Source organism: Phaenicophaeus curvirostris, chromosome 2 (assembly GCF_032191515.1).
Source record: "Phaenicophaeus curvirostris isolate KB17595 chromosome 2, BPBGC_Pcur_1.0, whole genome shotgun sequence".
Lineage (NCBI taxonomy): Eukaryota > Metazoa > Chordata > Aves > Cuculiformes > Cuculidae > Phaenicophaeus > Phaenicophaeus curvirostris.
Window position 1 is genome coordinate 101,883,619 of NC_091393.1, and position 22,102 is coordinate 101,905,720.

At 50.3% G+C, this 22,102-nt stretch overlaps 1 protein-coding gene and 1 long non-coding RNA gene across 6 annotated transcripts in view; one reads left to right on the forward strand and one right to left on the reverse strand.

The window, feature by feature from the left end:
* Nucleotides 1-2,946: 2,946 nt before the first annotated feature.
* LOC138717024 (uncharacterized) lies at nt 2,947-20,918 on the reverse strand. 2 transcript variants are annotated; one of them, XR_011336806.1, is made up of 3 exons: nt 20,835-20,918; nt 3,288-3,389; nt 2,947-3,131 (listed from the first exon to the last, which is right to left on the reverse strand). It is a non-coding gene; the product is annotated as an uncharacterized lncRNA (long non-coding RNA). The 2 variants fall into 2 exon arrangements; XR_011336805.1 differs by lacking the exon at nt 20,835-20,918 and adding an exon at nt 15,885-15,992.
* Nucleotides 17,965-22,102, forward strand: part of BCL11A (BCL11 transcription factor A) — a 368,594-nt gene continuing 364,456 nt past the window's right edge. For all 4 annotated transcript variants that reach the window (XR_011336804.1, XM_069850198.1, XM_069850199.1 and 1 more), the window contains exon 1: nt 17,965-18,416. Coding sequence is in view for 3 of the 4 variants with exons in the window: in XM_069850198.1 (XP_069706299.1) it covers nt 18,362-18,416 (55 nt within the window). In the remaining variant the exon portion in view is untranslated. The remainder of the gene's footprint in view (nt 18,417-22,102) is intronic.

Consider the following 22,102-nt stretch of genomic DNA (forward strand, 5'->3'; position numbering starts at 1 on the left):
AAACAAAAAAGGCTTTGCACAGTGCTCTTTCTCTCTGAGGTACTGTAAGTCTTCCTTATGGACAATGCTTTATATGCACCTGGTTTCAGTAATAATTTTACATTCATACTGTAAAAGTTGCAAAGGTAGAAAAGGGGAATCCCTCTTTGAACCAACAAAATCCCTATCAAGGAATTCTGAGCATAGGAATTTGTTTACCAGGCTGTTGTTTAATCTGAGGAATACAGGCAGAAATCTGAAAATCTGACTTAAAGTTACTTTGTTATGATCTGTATTATTATTCTTACGGCTCCCTCTGTTCGGGTGGCCTTACAGTAGGCAGGTTCAAGGCAACACAGGACCAGATACTCTGTGGTGAGTTGTGCCCATGCACACCGTGACATTTATTTTCTAAGAGAGCGCTTGCCTTTTCACTGGGTTCAAGGGTTGCTGGAACACCTCGTCTTTTGGGAGGTGTGCTGGTGTGCTTGGATTAGCCACGGGGAATCGTTGGGTAGTGACACAAAAAGTCACCCCCTCATGAGATGAACACAGTGGGGTCCTGGCTCCCACTGGGGCTGGTACTTGGGTTCTTCTCACTGAGTGGGTATGTCTGGAGTAATTGCTATTTGTGGTACTGTTGTCTAGCTACAGGAGTATTAAGGTATTCATTACACCAACTGTTTGCTTTAAAATACTTTGTGGGTGAGCTTTTATTGCTCAGGAATGACGCCAGATGGACAGTCCCGAGGAACAAAGTCCTCGCATTATCTACAGAACAGGTATGGCACAGGCAGTGGCACATTAAGGTTTCCTTCTCTGTCTCCCTCTCCACCAGCCTGACCTCAGGGGGAAGAGGAGACCCCAGAGTCTGTGCCTCTTCAGAGAAGCCAACATCAGGGACACCTGTAGAGGTGGCGGATTTGGAGACATATTTGACGCAGAGGCAGAATGGGGAATTCACTTGGGATTGGACTATTGGCAACTCCTTAAAGCATCCTTCCTAGAAGCAGAGGCAATTTTTAGAGGAGTTGCTGTCTATTGCATTCATCCACACCAAGCAGGCTTTGAAAATGTTTCTGGCTCCAGCACCTGGACCTGTAACACACCTTTTAGAATCGGTTCTGTCCCTTCAAGTAGGGGAGGGGCGCGGTTTCCAACAGAGCCTGAGCACCGATGAAGAGCTGGTAATGTCCGTCCTTGTGTCAATATTGCAGCCATTCACGCAGAACAAAATACCTGTTGTGCACGGTTCTTTAATGACAGTCGCTGTGCTTTGTTTGCGTAGCACTTTAGAGTGGGATACTGCTTATCTGGTGTCTATTGGGGACTGCTGTGTGAAACAGGCACCCGCCCTTCCAAATCCTGGCTAATTTCTTGCTTTCCGTAAACACCAAGCCCAGGGCAGGCTGAAAAACGCCACCAACCCTGTCAGCTCTCAGTATATGCACTCATCTGCCTGGCTGGCACACTGTTCTCTAAAAAGCCTTAGTAGGGGCTGGGCCTTAGGCTGAAATGACTTGGGCTTAGAATGGAAACACTGACAAACCCTTCATATGACAATATTGGCAACTTATTCATCAGGGCAGCACCACTCAAAATACAGCACTGCTTCTTGTGCTTTCCTTACCTTCTGCTTGCTCGGAAAGCAAAACAAAATGGAAAACTGGAAGTCATAGAATCATAGAATCACCAGGTTGGAAGAGACCCACCCGATCATCGAGTCCAACCATTCCTATCAAACACTAAACCATGCCCCTCAGCACCTCGTCCACCCGTGCCTTAGATACCTCCAGGGAAGGTGACTCAACCACCGCCCTGGGTAGTCTGTTCCAGTGCCCAATGACCCTTTCTGTGAAGAATTTTTTCTTAATGTTCAGCCTAAATCTCCCCTGGCGGAGCTTGAGGCCATTTCCTCTTGTCCCGTCTCCTAAAAACATACGTTTTTCTCAGTGTAGCTGTGAGTTCTGAGTTGATCTCACGCTGCACACTTAGGGGCCATAGGAGTTTAAGGGTTCAGGTTTACCTCATCTCAAAGCACACATTTCCTCTTTGAAAAGGAAAAATCTTATGCCACAAAAATGGTCAGCTACTTTTTGATCACACACAGTGTTTTTTTTCATGTGTGAGACATGACATGCTCTGTCAAGCCACTGTATTCAAACTTCCCCTCGTATATTTCATTTTTATTAGCGATGAAGGACAGGCGATTTGAATCTTAATACTACAAGGTGATCTGTATGTGAGGTGTAGAACACCTAGGCGTGCGAAATGATACAGCTATTGCAATGAACTCACGTGCTTTGCATTTAAATTTCAAGGGGGTTTTCCATGCCCAGCCCTACTAGAGGCATTAGTGGAAATTAAGATGTGAGGGGTGCGGGCCACTTCTATGCCATTGTGTATTTCCCTCTCCTATTGTTAAGTTTTTGATTCCACTCTTCCCTTGATTCGTATTTGTACTCCTGCCAAGTTCCCAGGGAGCAGCAAAGCTGCTCCTTGTATTGTTATTATTTTTAAGCAGCGCTTTAGAGAAGTCAGTCTTTTGTGGAGGAGAAAGCATCAGGCATTAGGCAGATGAAGGCAATTTCTGCATTGCAGAATTACCTTCTAACACGTGCTTGTCTTGTGGGACAGAACTGTAACAATTCACAGCTCCTGTCCTCGTGCTCCTTGCGAAACTCACTCCAAGTCAAGATCTTCCAGTTATGTCCTCTACGTGCCTGAACCTGGCCATTTGGTTTGAATAGCTCCCTGTGCTCCAGAAACGCTCTTCCCTCTGATCCATCACTGGTAGGAGCAGAACGCTGGTGGCAGGTTAGCTGAGCTGCTGTTGGGCAAGAAACGGAATAAACAGGTTAAAAAAGGTCTGGGTTCCCAAGCGACTGCGCGGTGAGCTGAGTCTCGTGGAGCAGCAGCTGCCAGTACGGATGGTTTCCCTAAGAGGTGTGGAGCAGGGCAGGCAGTGCCCTGCCGTGGGGCCCTTCTCCTGGGACAGGCAGAGGCCTCCTTGCGCTCCGAGCTGACTTCAGAGCTTTGCCCCCGCAGCACTCGGGAGGTCACCGAGTTTGCAGGCACTGGAGGAATGTGCTTTCAGCTTTGGCAAAGCTCCATACCAGAGGAAGCCGTCCCATTTGTTCCTCAGTTTTCCTCTGCAAAGAGGGGGCAGGGGCAGAGAGGACAAAGATGAATTTCTCTTGCAATGGACACTAGTGGTGCAAAGTGCTACATAAAACCTGGGTAACGTAAACCCTTCCCTCTTCCCTGTCCATGCAGAGAACCAGAACAAATTGTATATGCTGCTTTACCTGTATTTTGATGTCTCAAGGCACACACAGATCTTGGGCTTGGTCTATATCGAGCACAATTTCCAGAGTATCATGTGGGAAGCAGGATCAAACTTTTAATCCCTGAAATTAAAAAGGACACTTTATTTAATAGGGGAAAAAAAATACTTTGGGACATTTGCAGATAATTAAAAGCAAGAGCATTTCACAGTGTGGACAGTGTCCTGACCTGAAGCATGATGAACCGATCCAACGCCTTTTGCACAGCTACAAGTTTATAGTGTTGTGGAGTGTTGTTTATGTTACTATATAAAAAGGTGAGAAAATCTATTCGGTTGTTTTCTGCTTCCCCCAACCGAGCAGATGGCAATTCATAGCACAAATTGTTTTTTAAGCCATTTCACATTTTACTAATAAGTACAATATGCTTTTCAACAACAAATCATGCTTAGGTACTTCTGCTGAGGTTGCATGATTGCTCAGGTAGCTCAGAAAGCAAAGAGCTTACGAATCCTGTTGCATTATAAGGGCAAACATTTTCCAGTTACTTCTCAACCAGTGGAAAACACAAGCTAAAACCTCTCCTACTTCGTGTTTCAAATGATTTCTAGCTTTGGAGGCCACAAATAATACAGTGTGTGTACTTTAACTGCCTAGATTTGAGATTGTTTCCATCAGCTATGTTCCTGGTAGAACATACCACGCTTTTTAAGGAGCTTGAATATTCTTTATATTTTAAGTGTATATATGTAGGTGGCCATTGGGAAAATCAAATAAATATTCAGCAGTTCTATTTTGGGGAAGTTTTGGTGCTTTAGAATGAAAACTGTTAATAGTCCACGCATTGGAATATTCTCACCATTTCATCCATGGTTTTATCAAAACCTGTAAAATTATATGAGGGCAGAAATAAGGAAGAGTGTTTTTTATTATTAATTGACACTCATTTTTAGTTGGCATGTGGTGACAGGTCCTCCAAACAAATCCCAGACATAGATTAGAGCTGAAAGTTTTGGAAATGTTATAAATCCTTGTAGCATTGCAGAAAGGAAGTGTAATAGTAAACTGACAAATTGAATATATCTGTTTTTTTCAATGTAATTCACAGTTTCTTCCTATTATTTTTTACTACCCGTGGAGATAAAGCAAAACAAATTCCTCAAAACAGAGAGAAATAAATTTCCAGATACCTTTTCCCATTAAGAAATATATCTTTCTTATATATATGTACTGTCAAATATCTATCCGTTCCTTTTCTACGCTGCACCTACAGCCAGAAGTGTTGGCTATGCAAATACTGCAGAACCAACGCTTAACGTATGTGCTGCACGCCTCGCTATAGACAGGCAGGAAATCCCATATAATAGTTAAGAGCCTGAATATATTATCTTTTAGTTAGAGTTTTACCTAATCAGTTCTGTGATCTCGGGGCTGGTATGCGGTGCAAAAACGCGGCGCTGTGCTCCCACTCGGAGGGGCAGGGGGAGCGGGGAGCCGGAGAAAATGAAGCAGAACTAGGAAGATGACAAAGTGGCGAGCGCTGATTTATTGCAGGAGCCTCTGCTCGTTTCCAGCTGTTGAGAGGCGGGCGGCGCGGGGCTCGGGGCTGTCGGGAGCCGCTCCCGGGGGCTCGGGAGCCGAGCCGGCCTTCCCGGGGCTGCGGCAACGGCGGGATGGGAACGGGGGGCAGAGCGGGGGGGACGAGACCCACGACCCCGGCAACCCCGGTGGAAAATGCCACTGAGGGCAGCCGAGCGAGGGGCGAGTAAATAAATTGAGAACGTAGAGCAGATCGGGTGAAATCGCCAGGCGTTCATTCCCGGTAAACACTGAGCTTTATAATTTCCAGGTGTTGGGGAAAGCCGTTGTCTTATAGTTTATAAATCCTTGCTGGGGGGGAGGGAGGGGGAGAATCTTTGGAGGTGAATGAAACATCAAATCACGAGGCTCTATGTAGATTTATGATTGCATAAGAGGCTCGATCATTTCCATATATTGAAATGTGCTGTCCTTTCTGCGACTGCCCAGCCCTTGGAGGGAGAGAGACGCTCGATTCCGCCTTGATCAATGCTGGCTGTGAAGCAAGGAGGAGGAGAAGGGGGGGGACCAGGCTGGCACCAGATGGAGCAGGGTCTAGGGAAAGGTCAAGGTTAGCTCAGGCTGCTATTGAATCGGTTGCAGCCTCACAGATAGATCTCTGCCTCGGAGGCACCCACTGGGGTTTCTCAGAATCAAATCTAATAGAAAAGGCAGTCACAGAATGAAATCGCTTCATCTGAATGCTAAAATTGTTATTAGGCTACATTAGAGAGATACTGGGCACGTGATTACCAAAAAAGGAAGCATGCCTAGCAGTTTGTGACTGAAATAAAAGCTGTGAATATGTTGATACCATCGGCAATGTGCAAGGATAATAGATAACAGGAGAGAGGGGCAGGGAGAGATGTGTGTGTGTAATGAACAGATTAACATATTGATGTGCATGTATATATCTATACAAAATTATTTGTATATGCCTGTCTGTGGGGGTATTTTTGTACGTACACGGATCGCAGCACTTGACTCTTGCAAGTCCTGCAGCGGCTGTAGTCCTCAGTGAGGACATTTGTTAATTGATTTGGATGGCAGCTACAGACCAAGAAGCTGGAGCTGAGCTGGAGAAGAGGTTTGTCGGTGGGTCCTGGCAGAACTTTGCCTGCAGCCACCCTCAACTTGTGTTGTGGCAGTGTGCTGTCACTTGGATTTTTGATTGTAAGTCCTTGTGGAGGCAGGGAGCTGAGGTGTTGTTTGAGGCCTCTCTTTTTCTTTCTTGTCTTGAGCAAAACTCTGTGAGAAACATGATTAGATGTGTGCACACGTGCATGCACCCCGCACACGGGACACGGCAGCATGATGCAAGCGCACAAATACATATTTGGAGCAGTGATGCTGTCAGCTGGCTTTCAGAGATCAAACTGAGCTCTTCCCAGTTTCCATCTCCTCCACATTACCGATTCTTTAACCTACAGCACAGCCATATCTTAAAAGAAGGATTTAGTCTTGTAAAATAAATGCCGGCTACACTAGATTAAACATGATGACTACACTCTAAGGGTTAATAAATTTAGAATTAACAGATCATCCCAGCTTGATACAGCTACTATAGATGATTTAATATGCAGCCTAAGCAGGTTGACAGTCAGCTCACAGATGCAGATAAGATCAAACAGTCTCTTGATTCAATAGATTGAATGGTTGTACTGAGTGTCTGGAAGGTGAGTGACAGTACGTATATTGCAGGGGTTCTGATAAAGAAGGGCTTCGATTCCCCACTGCTGTGCACTGCACTGGTTTTCCTTTTCTAGCAGTCAACCTTTTCCAGCAATCAAACCTGGAGTTAACATGAAAAAAAAAAGTTCAGGAGAGTTATTTGAAGTTTTCAGTAATGAAAAGCTCTGCACTTTAATAGTAATCACCATTACTATTACTAGTCTGCACTTCAGATTCCTTCTCTACAGACAAGGCCACCGCCACCCACTCCGTCCCCAGGACTCTCATCTGTCCACAGCCTCTCTCTGTCCACACTAGTCCCCTTCCCTGGTGGATCTAAGTCCACATAATTAAGGTATTTTGAACAGTGACAGCTCACCCAAGTGAGCTTCTGGGGCTTGGCAAGTGCAGCCTGGTCCTAAAGGGATGTGTTGTCCAGAGGCTTTGGCTGTAGGAAGCCTCGATGGGTATGGTATGACAGAGGCAATTCCCTTGCTCTCTTTCTCAGCTCTCTTGCTTTTCTGGCTTAAAAGTTAATGTCTGTAGTAACTCTTCTGTGGTTTATGCTTTCCTTCTTGCTCTCCTGTCCTATTTAAATGGGAACGTAAAACAGTCCTCGTGGAGGCTGGTGAGCAATGAGATGACGGAGTGGTCTCTAACAATTTTTATTATTTGATCAAGAGTAAAAGCTCCGCCTGAACCATTAGATTTTACCGTACGAATACGTTTCCAGGCAATTTTAAAAAAGCATATTATGTATTCAATAGACCGTCACAGGTCTGAATTGTATCTTATTGTGTTATATGGGGCCACCACCATACTGATAGGAATATTTGGGTTAAAGCTACTGCACATCTGAACGCTTATAAATTAGCTGTACTGCTTAGCTTGGTGGGTTCTTTTAAACACCCAAACAATATAAATGAACGCCCTGTACATTGTTGGTCTAACAAGCAACGCTGCTTTGAATTTACCAGAGAGGCAAACGCAGAATCCACGCAAGAACACTTCTCTTTGTGATTTTTTAAACGATTTCATGTGCTTTTGCTAACATTTATTAGTGAATTATACTTCTAACGTGCTTTTAATTTGGAAACCAGTGGCTCCTTTTAATCCCTCGGTTGCTGAGTTAGAAAAGAGAGGGCCTTAGCGTGTATTTCAGGCTAGAGATCCACACGAGAGCATCCCCAGATTTCTGGGAGTAGGTCTGCGACACCGTGCAGGGATGAGGGCACGAGGCAGCCCTTTCCCCCCTCTCCCTGTGCCTAGGAGCACCTCTCAGGTGAGTTGATGGAGACCCAAAAATCTTGACCTTTTAACTGGGGGAGCGGGACTCAAACGGCCGGTGCTTCTCAGGGCGAACAGGAGGTGACTCCGACACCCCTTGCGACGGAAATTAAGAAGCGGAAAAGCCCCCAAACACACACCAAAAGGCCGCGTGAGCGAGCGTGAGCAGAGGCAGGAGTTGGGGAATTAGCGGGAATCAAAAGGAGCCCTTCGCTGAGCCGCCGGGGGCTCGGAGCAGGCAGGAGAGGGGCGGGGAGCCGGGGGGCTCGGAGCTGGGACAAGTGGGATGCGGAGCAAGGGGAGGGGCTCGAGGATGGAAGGGTGCGGAGCAGGGAGAAGTGGGGTGCGGAGCCGGGGGGGATTGGGGTGCGGAGCAGGGAGGAGAGGCATGCAGAGGGTGCGGAGCCGGGGAGTTCGGGGTGCGGAGCGGGAAGGAGAGGGATGCGGAGGGTGCGGAGCCGAGGTGGCTCGGGCGGGGAGCAGGGAGAGGTGGGGTGCGGGAGGGCTCAGCCGCGGAGGAGCGGGGAGAAGTGGGGTGCGGAGCAGGGAGGAGAGGGGTGCGGAGCCGGGGGATTCGGGGTGCGGAGCAGGGAGGAGAAGGATGCGGGGAGGGGGTCGGGTGCGGGTGGGCTCAGCCACGGAGAAGTGGGGTGCGGAGCAGGGAGGAGAGGGGTGCGGAGGGGCGCGGAGCCGAGCCCGGCCGATCCCCCCCCCCCACCAAATCTCGGCGGTGATGCCGCTTCCTAAGGCGGAACCAGCGAAACCAGTTATCTGGCAGCAATTTGCATATTTATGGTGCCTCCTGCCGTTCTCCGTGATTGCTTTACAGGCAGGAAAGGTAACAGAAAAATATATAACCCCCTCTAAAAAATGGCAAAAAGGCTCAGACGTGCACAGGCGCCCTGATAGAGGAGCGAGCCTTGTAAAGCCCCTGGCAGGAAATTTGTTTACCAAACAGTTTTCCGTCTTAGGATTTGAAGGCGATTGTGGTTTGTTTTTTAAGTTGTGAGGCTGAAGACGCGATGTCCGTGCTTCTGCGCAAACTGTTAGAGACGAGCGCTGATCATTTCAAGGAAAAATAATTAGCCTCGTCATATTCGCTGAATGTATACATTTAAGGAGGAGGCAATCCTTGGAGAATGGGAAAAGCATTCAATAGACACTTAAAAAGTATAGCGTCATGGTACATATATTTTTTAGTCCCACTCATAAGCAATGTACAAATGTGCAGTACGGCTTTGAATATAAAAGCTAATTAGGTCTCAATAGAGAATAGTTTCATTTTTATTGGCTCCGAGTACGACGACTGTGTAAGATACACCTCGGCTCCAAGACACTTTTGGCCTTCCTCCTAGGAACTACTGTGGCTGCATCCCCACGCATCCCCGTATGCTCAGATACCTTCTGTTCTGGGTAGCCCAAACCAGACTGCCAGGAGGTCTGCAGCTCGCCTCACCCCTGCATTGAGGAGCCTTCAGAGCTGTGCAGGAGGGGTGGGTCACTGTGGGCCACATCGCTCCAGCCACATCTAGACCAAACTTCCCACTGCTCTCGGTCAGGAATAGCACTTAAAGTCTGGTGCTATGTATGATATAGTCTGTATTTACCCTGCATTTATCTATAGGGCCGATCACTGCAACATCTGAGGATGGTGTATTCCAGCATGGATAGCCTATGAATCTCTCTCCATGTGTTTACATCTGTTTCTTTAGGCACTCGGATACTGTGTAACTTACTATGATAGGGCAAATTAAAGTCTAAATTGTGAATAACCTTAATTTCAGTATGGTAATATCAAACATTGTATGTATTTCTGATTTCTGCATTTAATTTCCCTGGCTTTTTTTTTTTTAATGCTAGGGAATAGTTGCTCACTGAACAATAGCATGAGTACAATAAATCCCCCCGACCCCAGCATTCATACTTAATACGCATCAGCTTTCTATGTAATGCTATACAATACACTTGCATGTTATTTTAATTGAGTGAAATCTTATTCATACTGGTGGTAGAAGGCATTCTTTTGACTGCAGTCAGAATTCATACTGTACTGTAAAAATTATATCTGCTGACAATAACAAATGGTGGCAAAACTATCCAAACTGCTCAAAGGAGTGGGCTCTTATCACAGGTTATTCAGCACCACTCCTGCTACCTCTCAGCACTGCATCTTACCGTGCAGCTTTGGGCTATATAATAATATATTCTTGTGACTACCGAGAGTTGCATTAAAATATTATTGTAAGCATTCAAATTAAGCTGAGTTTTTGCATGGAATAAATAGAGCAAAGAAGAAAATCCACAGTAAAGCTGTCCTTATTTTGAAATGCAGAAACAGATCTCTGCTATCTCAACAATTAATTCTTTTTCATGTGGATCCTCACACAAACTACATCACGTTCTGCAAAGCATGTGCATTTCTTCTTTGCTAAAACTAAAAGCTGAACCTAAATGTCACCTGAAATAGTAATATAAAACAAATATAGAGAATGATGGTTGTGTATGTTATATTTCAGTTCAATGTATTCAAGCGACTATAAGTTGAAGCTCTAAAAAGCAATGTAATAGAAGTTATTTACAAAAGATGTTAAGGCACCAATCTAAAAGCATGCTTGAGTACGTGCTTACTTTAAGCCTGAAGTACAGCTGATGTGCCCAAAGATAAATATGTGCTTAAGAATTTCGCAGTACCCAAGGCCAAGTAGATTCCTCTCATTGGGGATATATCGAGCAGGGTTGGAGGACAAAAATCCTTTTTTATTGCACTGTCCTTCTCTATTGTCCCTTACACCAAGCATGGTAGGAAGAAGAGACTGTGTTCATCAGCATACAAAAAAAAAGACTAAATCTTTCCTCATCCAGTGTAGCAAAACTAATATGTCAATGAAAATAACTTCTTTTTGATTGCTGATACTGAGTTTCTTAGATCAGTTAATTATTTTTGTTGGTTTTTTTTTTTTTTAATTTATTTGTGGTATAGTTGTGTTTATTCTTCATAACAATACGTTTGCCATTCCTCCTTTTCCCACCTGCCACATTCAGAGCAGGGCTTTCCAGATTTCCTCACAGGGAGAGTTTGAGCCCCTTGAATCTAATCTTGCAGACAAGTGTGAAAAGCTCCTTATGATCCTGAGCAGATCTTGTTCATAAACAACCACCGTGTTAAAAACATCAGTAGTCACCCCATGTTTGGTCTGGATCAGACCAAGTCTGTGCAGCTGTCCTGCCCTCCTTCACTGGTGAACAGATACTCTGGATATGAAGCGTGACTGTGCTTTTGTTGGATGTGCTGCTAGTTTAAACCTCACGTTGTTTGTACCTGGTTTGAATCTCACCTTGTTTGCCCTTGCAGGACTGGGAGCCTGTCTAACCTTTCCTTTCTCATCACTTCTGAGTTCAGCTGCCTCTCTGCTGTTGGGTGCTATCTTCCTGTGGCCTGAATTAGCTGTAATTCTCTTCTTTGTACTAGCTAGGGATATCCCTAAACTTGGCAGCTAAAGTCAGAAAACAAATCAAAAAAATGCATGTTACCTGTCCTCCTTACCGCTCACAGGCTTGACCTGCTTAGGTAAATAACTTGGGATCTCATCAGGGACTCAAAAGGACCAACTTCTCTGTGCTTTTGCCATCATCTGCTTCTGTGAGGTGAAGCAGAGCGGTCCCGATGAATGGGAGACTTGCATGTGTGGAACATCTTGCTGAGGAGAGTCAGGCTTCTCCTGGTGCTTTGTTTCAGAATGACTTACACACAAACTTGTGCAGAGAGAGCCCAGTGCTGCAGCCTGGCTTGGTCAAGACTCTTCCTGAAACTGGTAAGAGATGCTGCTCATTAGTTCAGGCGTGCAGCATGGTGTCCTTGCTCTGTAACTATTCAGTGAGGCGGGCAGGGAAACTGTGGGGTCTGGCTCCATGAAAGCAATCTCTTTGCTCATGGCCTGCAGCTCATCTTTCTAGCCCTGGGCTTGTAATTGTTTTCTGTTAGGGTCAAGGAAAATTCAAAGTCCGCGTCTTAACCAACCATGCTCGCTCCTGCTTAGTGTGATTTGAGGTGATAAAAAACACCTCTGAGAAACAGAAGTTTAAAACTAGCTAAAAGCGTTATAGAGAGCAATTCTCGGTAAAATCCTTTGTAACACAAAGTGATACTTAAGCTTATATTCAGTGTTGAAAGTCGAAAGGCTCATCCCTTTCAAAGTGCCATCATTATGATTGTTCTGATGCCAACGGACATGTGGAACTCACTTCCACACAGCTCTGATGGAAGAAAAAGCCCGAGAAGATGAAAAGATTCCAAGAAACTGTTAGCAAAGATAACAGTGACCCACACTCTGCCAGATGTTTTCCCATCCCTAGCTATTCTCACTGCATCTATAGGCAATCGAGTCGACCCTGTACACTGTACTGTAACGTCCCACAGCAGTATTTTGGATTGTGGGTTCAGCGAGCACCTTCGCTTCCTGGAGTGATAGTTGGTATAAAGAGGCCTGAGAAATGTGCGACTGGCAGCATATTGCAGTGCAGCTGATGTACAAAGGAGATACGTTATGAGCTTTAGCTCTCTCCTGTTTGAGGCATTTATGTTATCTTTATCTTACAGAGTTAGTAGACCCTTTTGAGATAGATCGAAGTGCCATTTCTTGTTAATGGTCTCTTATCGGTGTGTGGGTACACATAGGTGGGTAAGTGTGACATGCATGTGAACTCCTTGGGTTAGCTGCAGCTTTGACTCGGGTACGTATATATACGTGCTGTTCAGTATGGAGCTTCAGAAGAGCTAGAAGTACCAAAGTCATACCCTAGATGTCAGTAAAAGAAAAAAACATTAATCCCCGTTAAAATAGTTTTATAAAGGTCTATGAATCAAGCAATGGGTTAGCCAATTATTCATAAGATAATTCCCCATATGGACCGACAGTTTGAGTCCCAAGTTTCAGCTCAATCAAATTTACACAGCCCAAGTTATAACCTCTTCAAGATGGAGATTGTAACAGGAGCATTGACAGACCTTAACTACTGTGCCTCTTTAGGAACGAAAGCTCAAATATTTCACTCATGCGGTGGCTGGTGGTGCTGCTATAATTAAGACTGTATGGATTTGCATTATAGGTCAAGTTCTGGGAGGTTTTAAATGCACATAGTTTAAATCACATTGGCTTGAAACCTAGCATAGCAACTGTCAGGGGCATGTTACATGTTTACTTATAAAAAGATATATAAATATTAAACATACGAAATGACAAATCGCTAAGTAAGTACTAAAGCAGTACAAACTAAAACCAGCCTGGCTGAAATCAAGCATTTGATTAAAAATGAGACTTGATGGGCATTTGCTATTGCCTTCCTCTGCCTGCTCAAGCACAAGCAGAACTGTTTGTGTTCTTTTAAGGTGGGTTTTTGCCATTTGAGTCTGTTTCCTGAGTGCTTTGCGCCATTTATTTCACAGTCATCTCCAGAAAGTCCAGTCAAGGTTCAAGGCTCTGTTGTGCTAGATGCTGTGCAAGCAGAGGCAGGCTGAAATCCTGGACCTTGCTAAAACCCATAGAAAAAGTCTCTCCAGGTTCAGGAGTTATTCTGGGTCCTGCCCAGGGCAAGCTGATAACAAAGTCTTTCTGTCACCTGGCGCTCAGATGTTTGTGATCCTGTATGGACTTACTGCTGTGCACGCTGTGCTTGCTAGTAAGTGCTTGCAGAATCACAGTTTATTTTGAGCCTCTATTAAAAAGGGAAGGAAAAAAAAATGAGAAGAGGAAAAGCAGCGTGCCCAAGTTTCTCATGCGGGAATACTAATGCACGTACTATTTCTAGAACGTGCAAGTTCTCTGCTCATTCACGGGGAGTCAGCCTGGTATGATAAGAGTTCCACCCACGTTGCCTCCGCCTGATTGAGACTATCAAGACGGCGTCGGAAAGCACCCCGAGCGATCTGCCGTTATATAACACAGCCCAGCTCCAGAGAACTGGCAGAATTTTGGAATTTGTATTTGGTCCTAATGTTCTGTACTGAGTTGGCAAGTGAGATTCCTGCTCTGAACGAATGACAGTTGGAGCTTCGAAGCAGGAACATTTGCCCACCAAAGTTGCTGAACTCGCCCACTGCCAAGTCTGTCACTAAATTAGTAGATAAGCAGGGACGGTAATATGTGGTATGAAATGTGCTCTTTTGTGCCTTTGGTCCCAGTCCTGTGCGGGAGGACTGCATGCCTGCCTGCGAGATAGAGGAAGGCCACACTTCTCAAATTTAGGCGGTTTTATACTTTTTTATACAGCAACCTCTAAGCATCTCACATGCTCTCACGGAGGATCACGCACTCTCTCAGAGAGCTGAGGCATGAGAAGAAGGACAGATATTTTGGTAGATTTGAACGTTACACTCATTTTCACCGTGTAAATGTTCTCACCTGGCTGCTCTGCCCTGCTATGGCAGGTTACTGCCCTTGCTCCAGGATGGCAGAGTGGGATGTGGGTGCCCAGAGCTGCTCCAGGGCATTCGCTGGCCTCTCAGGGCTCTGTTTTGCATGGGACAGATCAAGGTCTAAATGAGGCAGACCCTTCTCCGAGGTTGACTTCCCCTCGTAGGCAGCCTGACAACCACCACGACCCTGGTTTCAGTGTGTGCCTCGGAGTTTGCCCACGTGCAGTGGAGATGTGGGGCCACATTTCCTCCGGACGACTTTGCTCTGGGACTGGGATTCCGTAGCCAAAGAGCAGCAGATAAGATGTCAGGGGGTGGGAGCAGCTCAAACCTCTGCAGCAGGATTGCGGGACACCCTTGGCAGCTGGGCAAAGAAAGGCTGTAGAGGAGCAGGTGACAGGTTCGTGTGAATCCTCAGAGCCCGATCACTGGGCTGCCAGTGCCGGTCTGGGTTTGTTTTCACCTGCCCTTCTACTCTCCCAGCGCTTCTCGGTGTTAGCAGTCGATATTTGCGCATTTCTAGCTGGTTTTACCTGGCACGTGGAGTAGGTTCATCAGAGTGACTCTACAGCGGGTGCAAGACGAGGCGGCGGCTGCGCTGGGGGCAATGCAGGAGGAGCAGGACCCGGGGCGCGGTGGGGTGCTCTGCTCCTGCTCCCCCCGCGCTCCCGAAGGGCTCTCATCCCAGCTGCGCCCCGGGATGCGCCAGGGCGAGCTCGGAGGCCCCTCCATCCCCTCCCACCCTCCGGGACACCCGCGGGGCTGACCCCGCCGCCGCCAGCCCCTCCGGCAGCGCTGGGATCCATCCCCCCGCTGCCCCCCTTCCTGGCCCCGCGGCGGGGGGGACGGGACCCGCACCCCCGTCCCGGCGCGGAGCGGGGGGCTCGGGGGCTGCGGTGTCTCGGGGAGGGGGTGCGGGGGGCTGTGAGCCCGTGGGGACCCCCGGACCGGCCCCATGGCGAGGGCAGCCGCCCCGGCGCTGGGGCTGAGGCTGCGCGGACTCCCTCGCAGGAGCTGTTTGTTGACCACGTTCACGTTCAGAGCCCTGAAGCTAAAAGCACTTTACACCATAAAATAAAAGCACTGTCTTTTTTTCTAAAAGGTTACGTCTGGAGGCCACGCTGCTCATACTTCATACAGAAAACTACTGAAAGGGCTATGAAATCCTCTATGATTTACACTCCCTCTCAGTGCATTAGGATATAGATCTACTCGACTCTAAAAATACCGTGGAGTTTCCAACCGACGTGAATATATGTGCATTATTTCAGAAAGTCTGTTAGAAAACTTGTCAACACATTATAAAGCATAAACCAGGGCTCGACCATTAAATACAGAGATCAGAGACAGAATATATACTGCAGGAAGTACTGAGAAAAGTCCCTCCATTCCAAAAAGGTCTATTAGCTAAAAGTTTACACACAATGTACACCAAAGGGTTTAGAGAGAGCCCGTGGACTGTAATTACAAGGCATAAATGGAATCAGTAAGGGCTTTACGGTCCCCGACGCAGTTAACTGGGCTGCCAGAAAATAATTTTAATATTGTCATAATTTATTACCCACCAAAAGCCACATCAAGGATTGTAAATATAGTTACTTGGTGTCCACGACTGCTCGTTAAACAGCCTCGTTCCCTTCCCCTAAAAATACAATAAAATACAAACGCACCTGCATTATTAATCTGTGGTTATGCCGTGTTAAAAAATGTCTTCTGACTCCTTTTCTTTCTTGAGGTTTGTTATCTCCCTCCAATCACATGACAATGCGAGGCGCTGGGGGGGGATCACAGGGGGGGAGCGCAGCTCTGTTGCGATCAAATGCCAATATTAATAATTATCCAGCCAGGATGAAATATTGTTTTTAAGGCAGCGAGTTTCCATTTAATTCGAGGCATTTTACGGTGCTGGAATTAAGGGCACGCTAATGGTAGGAACATCCTCGCTGCCATTCATGAAAGCGTCTGTAAAATTAGCCCCTGACTGTAGGTTTTAAGATGCGGTCTGGGAAGTCACTTCTGGAATCTCAGACACGGTACGATAATAAAGCAGATTTAGTTGTAACTAAGTGTTTAATTAGCTACGATTTTTTTAAAGAAAATCAATGCGATGCCGCCTGTTATTTATCGGGAATAACCACAGACAGGGATTCTGATGCAGGGTAGCTTCAGAGAGCGCACGACTGCGTAATGAATTGTCATTCAGGAGCGTTAACTGCGAACCACAGAACCTTTCAGGGGTAATAAAGTCATTACTTTTCTTTTTACATCGCGGCCACCTCGAAACGCCTCGCCCGGGCGCCCGCGTTGGCGCCGAGCCCCGCAGGTACCGCTGTCCCGCACCCGCGGACACGCGTTTCGCGGGGGGACGCGTCGCAGGGAGCCGCGGGCGGCCCCGGGCAGCGGCGGGGAGCCCGAAAGGCAGGGGCCGGAGCCCGAAAGGCAGGGGCCGGAGCCGCTGTCCCCGCGGGGCGCCGGGCAGGGCCGGGCAGCGCTGGCCGCCGCGGGGCGCAGGGCGGCGGGCGGGGCCGAGGGGAGGGGAGGGGGCGCCGCGGGCGGGAAGCTGAAACCGTCCCGCTCGGCCCCGGCAGCGCCTCGTCTCGCCGGCAGGTCCCGCGGGCGATCGCGCCCCGGCGCCCTGCGGTCCTTCTCGCCCCCGCTGCCCCCTCCCCGTCCGAGCTCGCTCTCTCTCCTCCCCCTCGCTCGCCGTCTCCGTCCCGGACGCGGTTTATCCCTCGCGCTCCTCTCGCGGCAGCCGCACTTTGCTCCAAACGCGCCCGCTCGCCGCCGGGGCTTATTTCTTGCTGCAACCTGATCCCTCCCGGCACCGGCAGCGCCCGCGTCTCCCTGTCTCTTCCCCCACCCCCCCGCCCCGTGTTTTCGGCGAAGTTGCCGCCGCCGCATCCTCCCAACTCCGGGCGCTGCTCGGTGCCTCCCGCCCCCTCCCCCCGCCCGGTGCCGGCCCGGTGCCCCGCGTTTCGCTTTCGTTCGGAGCTCGGAGCGCCGCCGGGGGACGGGAGGGACGGCGTCCGTGCTCGGGAAGCCGGCGGGGAAAGAGCCGCGAGGTCCCGCCGCCCCCCGCCCCGCTCCCGCGGCTTCTCCGCTCGCCAAACTCCGCTCGCTCCGAGCCCGGGGCCGCTCGCCGCCGAAGTTCGCCGCGGGCCGGGCCGAGCCCCCCGTTATCCCGCGGGGACGGGCTGCGGCTCCCGGGAGGAGGGGACTCCTCCGCTTCGGGAAGGGGGGGAGCGAGCGGGGAAGCCGGGAGCCGGATGCTCCCCCCCTGTTGTTGTGTTTTTTTTTTTTTTTTTTGGGGTGGTCTCCGGTCCTACCTGGCTTCCCCCAGCTCCCCCACCTCCTGGGCACACCCCGCGGCGAGCCTGCCCCGCAGCCCTCTCCGCCCGTCTCCGGCTTTCATTGACGCTTTTCCAGCGGGGGTGTGAGCGCGAGCGCTGCCCGCCCGCCCGCTCTTCTCCCTCTCCCTTTCCTCGCTTCTTTCTCCGCGTGTGCGTGTTTGATTTCGCCCCCCGCCCGGCTCCCCTCCCGCTCCCCCGCGGCCCCTCGCGGCTCCGGCCGCCGCCCCCCGCGCCCCCGGCCCCCCGGCTCCATCCGGCGGCGAGCGCCCGGGGCGCCCCCTCCCGCCGCGCCCCCTCCCCGCTCCCCCCTGCCAGCACTGTCCATTGGCTTGTCCTGCTCTCTTTTTCATGTCCAGCCCCTGATGAGTGTCCATTGGTGTTGCCTTCGCCTTCCCTCCTCCCCTCTCCCCGGCTTGCCCTGCCCATGTTTTGTATGTCTCTGTCCATCCAGGCTCCTGACGTTCAAGTTCGCAGGGACGTCACGTCCGCACTTGAACTTGCAGCTCAGGGGGGCTTTTGCCATTTTTTTCATCTCTCTCTCTCTCTCCTTCTCTCTCTCCCTCTCCCTCTCTCTCCCTCTCTCTCTCTTTTTTTTTCCTTGCACAAAAAAAAAAAAAAAGCCATGACTGCTATCCCACAATTCATCTTCCCTGCGCCATCTTTGTATTATTTCTAATTTATTTTGGATGTCAAAAGACATTGATGAAGATATTTTCTCTGGAGTCTCCTTCCTCTCTAACCCGTCTCTCCCGATGTGAACCGAGCGACTCACAAGCCGCCGAAGCCACCAACCCACCATGTCGCGCCGCAAGCAAGGCAAACCCCAGCACTTAAGCAAACGGGAATTTTCACGTAAGTAACCCGGAGAGCAATTTATTTAATTTCCCCTTCTCGGATTTAATTTTAAATTAGAGAGAGAACAGAGAGGGAAGGAAAAAAAAAAAAAGTAAGAGGGAGTGAGCGAGTCGTGGGGGAAAAAAAAAAAGAGAACTCAACACCGGGTCGGGATGATGAGCATTCCAGTTAATTTCTCCCTCTCTAATTTAATCACCTTGATGACTTTTCTGTTTGTCTCCGCGCCCGCCGGCGCGCACTCGCGCTCCGCTCGCCTCCCGCTCTCTCCGCGCTTTGCCGGCGGGTCTCGCCCGGCTGCGGGGCGAGCTGCGGGGCTGCCGGGGGGCACGAGGAAGGAAATTCCCGCGGGAGCGGCGGGCTGGACGCCGGACACCTCGTGTGCGAGCGGCGGGCGAGCCGAGCCCGGTCCGGCGGCCGGAGCGGAGCCCCACCCGGGCGCTGCCGGCCGGGTCGCCCCTTCGCCCGCCCCGGCGAGGGGGGCAGAGCCGGGCCGGGCCGAGCCGCCTCCCTCCGTCCCTTTTGTTTCGGCCGCGGGGCGGCCGTCCCGCCGCCGTGCGGGGCTCCGGCGCCCCGAGCTCGCCCCGCAGCCGGCCGGGGCTCGGGCTGGGTCGGGGGGCGGCCCCGGGGCGGCGGGGGAGCCGAGCGGCGCCGGGAGGGGATTCCCTCCTCGCCCTCGCTTCGCGTTCTCCCGCCGCTCGCTCTACTATTTTTTGGAAGATTTTCAAAAAAAAAAAAAAAAAAAAAAAAAAAGAAGTGGAAGTGGATTTTGATTGGGAAAAATCTCGTGTCTGAATGTTTACAAGCACCGCGTGTGCGGGGAGCCTCCTGCCAACAAACACAGGCAGAGCGAGCCGGGCTGAGCGCAGCGCGCACACACACACACGCACACAGCCTCGCACCCCCCGAACGGCCGCGGCTCAGCCCCCAAACCCGCTTCTCCCCGGGAGAGGGAAAAAAAAACCAAACCCAAACAACAAAACAACCGCAAACCTCGAGCCCCAGCACAGTGTCCGCAACAAAAACTCTGCGGCTCCCTCCCTCCCCGCAGCCGCCGGCGCGCACACCAGGGCTCGATGCGAGATAAGCGGGAGCGCTCTGTGCACAACAAAAGGCAACTCGAACGGGAAAGGTTTGGGGCGAGGGGGGTGGGAAGGAAGGGAGAAAAAAAGCAGATCCCCTTTTCCTCGGGGTGGAAGGGGAAATGCTGCATGCTTCTCTCCTTTTCTTCCCTCCTTTTTCTTTCCCTCTCTCCTTCTTTCCTTCCTTCTTTCTTTCTCTTCCCCCCCATAACTCCCGGCGGGTTTTGTTCCCTCCCAGGGATGGCAGAAAACCCAGGGCTGTTTCTTCCTGCCAACGATTTCCCTTCGCAAAGAAAAAAAAAAACAACCAAACCCCAAAAAACCCCGAACCCAACCACCCAGAGCCCAACCCCGCCAACTTTCCGGCGCGGTTCTCTCCCCCAGGGCTGCTCAGACATTTCTAGCGAGGCTCGCACATGGAGCTCTTCCCGGGCAGCCCGGGAGCTCTGCCCCGACCAAAGTTTTCCCTGAACCCCGGGGCGGGGTGTGTGCTGGGGTGGAGGGGGCTCAGCCCCTCGCTCCCTCCGTCGTTTTCTCCCTTTTCCCCCCACTTCTCGGGGCTTTTTCCCCCCGGTGCTGCGCGCTTATGGGGGTGCGACCCCCCCCCCCCCTTCTTCCCGCGGCGGGGCCCGGGGGGTTGTTTCCCCGCGCCGGGATGCCCGGGGGTGGCGGCGGGGCCGGCAGGGATCCCCGCGGCTCCTTTTCCTGGGATCCCCGCGGAGCTCCCGCACGCGTGTTGGGCGGCCGGGCCGGGCTCCCTCCGGCTGGAGGGCTGGGGAGGGGAGCGGGGAGGGGGTGAGGGGAGGCCGGGGGCTGCGGGAGCCGCGGCGGGGCGGCGGGCGGGCTGCCTGCCCGGTTCGGTCGCTAGGAGGCACCGCGAGATCAAACAACCGGGCAGCCCCGCGAACTTGAACCTGGCCGGCTCCGCCGCTGCCTGCCGGCCGGCGGGAGGGGGAGGGCGCCCGGCTCCCCCCACCTCTCCCTACCCCCCGCTCCCTCTAAGTCTTTGTTCTTAATTTTGCGCGGAGTTTGCTTGCTCCGGGAGGCGGCGGGTGATGCTCGCCGTCCCCCTCCCCGGGTTTCCCCCCCTCCCCACCCCAATAACGTGTCGGCCGTTCCCATTGTATCCCCGAGTCGTCCTACCCCCCCCTCCCCCTTCTTCCCCCCCCATTTCCCCTCCCCCCTTCTTTGCACGACACCATCCCAGGACTCAAACTTGGCATTAACCAGCCCTTCTCCGTCCCTTCCCACGGCGTGGAGCGGGTTATGCCCCGGCAGGCAGGATGGGGCACTCTCCCCTCTCCGCCCCCCCCCCCCCCCCAATCACCCCCGGTACCTCCTTTCTCCCGACACTCCAAAATCCATCCCGCTTTTGCCAGGGAGATGCTGCCGTTGTTTGGGTGACTGGGAACGGGGAAGAAGGGGGGAGTAGGAGGGTGAAGGGTGGGGGGGTGTAGCTGAAAAGACATGTTGGTGGAAGGGCAATTTGCATGAAAAATAGGGACGGATGATTAGGGACCCAGGCAGGGAATTTTGATTGCCCCAGGATTAAAAGACACGTCCTGTGAATCGGTGGCGAGACCAGGTGAATTGTGTTTTGGCGTTTTCTTTGTAAACCCGGTATTTAGTGTTTTGTTTCAAAAGTAGAAGTAATAATAAAAACGTTTTTGCTGGCTCTGCCTCCATCAGGAGCCAAATGTTTTGCAGTGAACACGGTGCCAGCCATATTTCAGACATTAGTATATAATTCTTGTTAATTAGCAATAATTTACGTTAAGAGCGTAGAAAGTGTTGAGGTTACGGGCTTTATATCTGTACATTTGATCATCTTGTTATTTTCAAGAACTTTGCCTCCTATAAAATTAATTAGGTGAAATGTGGAGGTGTAATCAGCAACCTCTGAATTACCACTTCATTTCCTGGTTTTGATTGTAAATCAGCCCAGTCGGTGCAGACTTTAGCAAAGTCTATTTTTGTTTAGCGCTACTTTTAACTGTCTGGTTGTCGAAGCAGCGGATTACCGTCCCCTGCTAAATAATACTGACGGCGTCAGAAAGAAATCAGGCCACGGGAAAACATTATAATTGAGTAATGATTATGCAGAGCTCCTCGCTAAGCCAGTCGTAAGGGGAATATGGGTTATTTTGTGTCTTTCGCTGCCGAGAGTTGGTGAGCTAGAAGTTAGATTTGCAAAATACCTTTGTCTGCGGCGTGCAGTGAGCTACTGGTGGAATTAGTCCTGCAATGATTTACTCCCGTGGTCCGAACGTAAGGAATGGCTGGGGAGAAATACGCCATGCCCAGCAATCCCGCAGAAATACCCTGCTCCTCTCCTGGCTTCCCGAGGAGTGTGAAATGCACGTTGTGTGTCTAATCTTGTCGGTCTGTAAGTTTAGAAGAAAACCCCAGCGATTAAGACGTTGTTTTTATTAACACGAATGTGTAACCTTCATATTCCTGTGGTTGACCTTATGTTAAATTAGAAGTAGTACTAGAGGCAAGAAAGGATGGACTGGATCCCTGTGTCCTAGTTGGAGCTGAGGCACGGCAAGGTAGTGTGCTCTTTCAATATTATTTTACGCAGCACAACTGGGAGCTACTCCA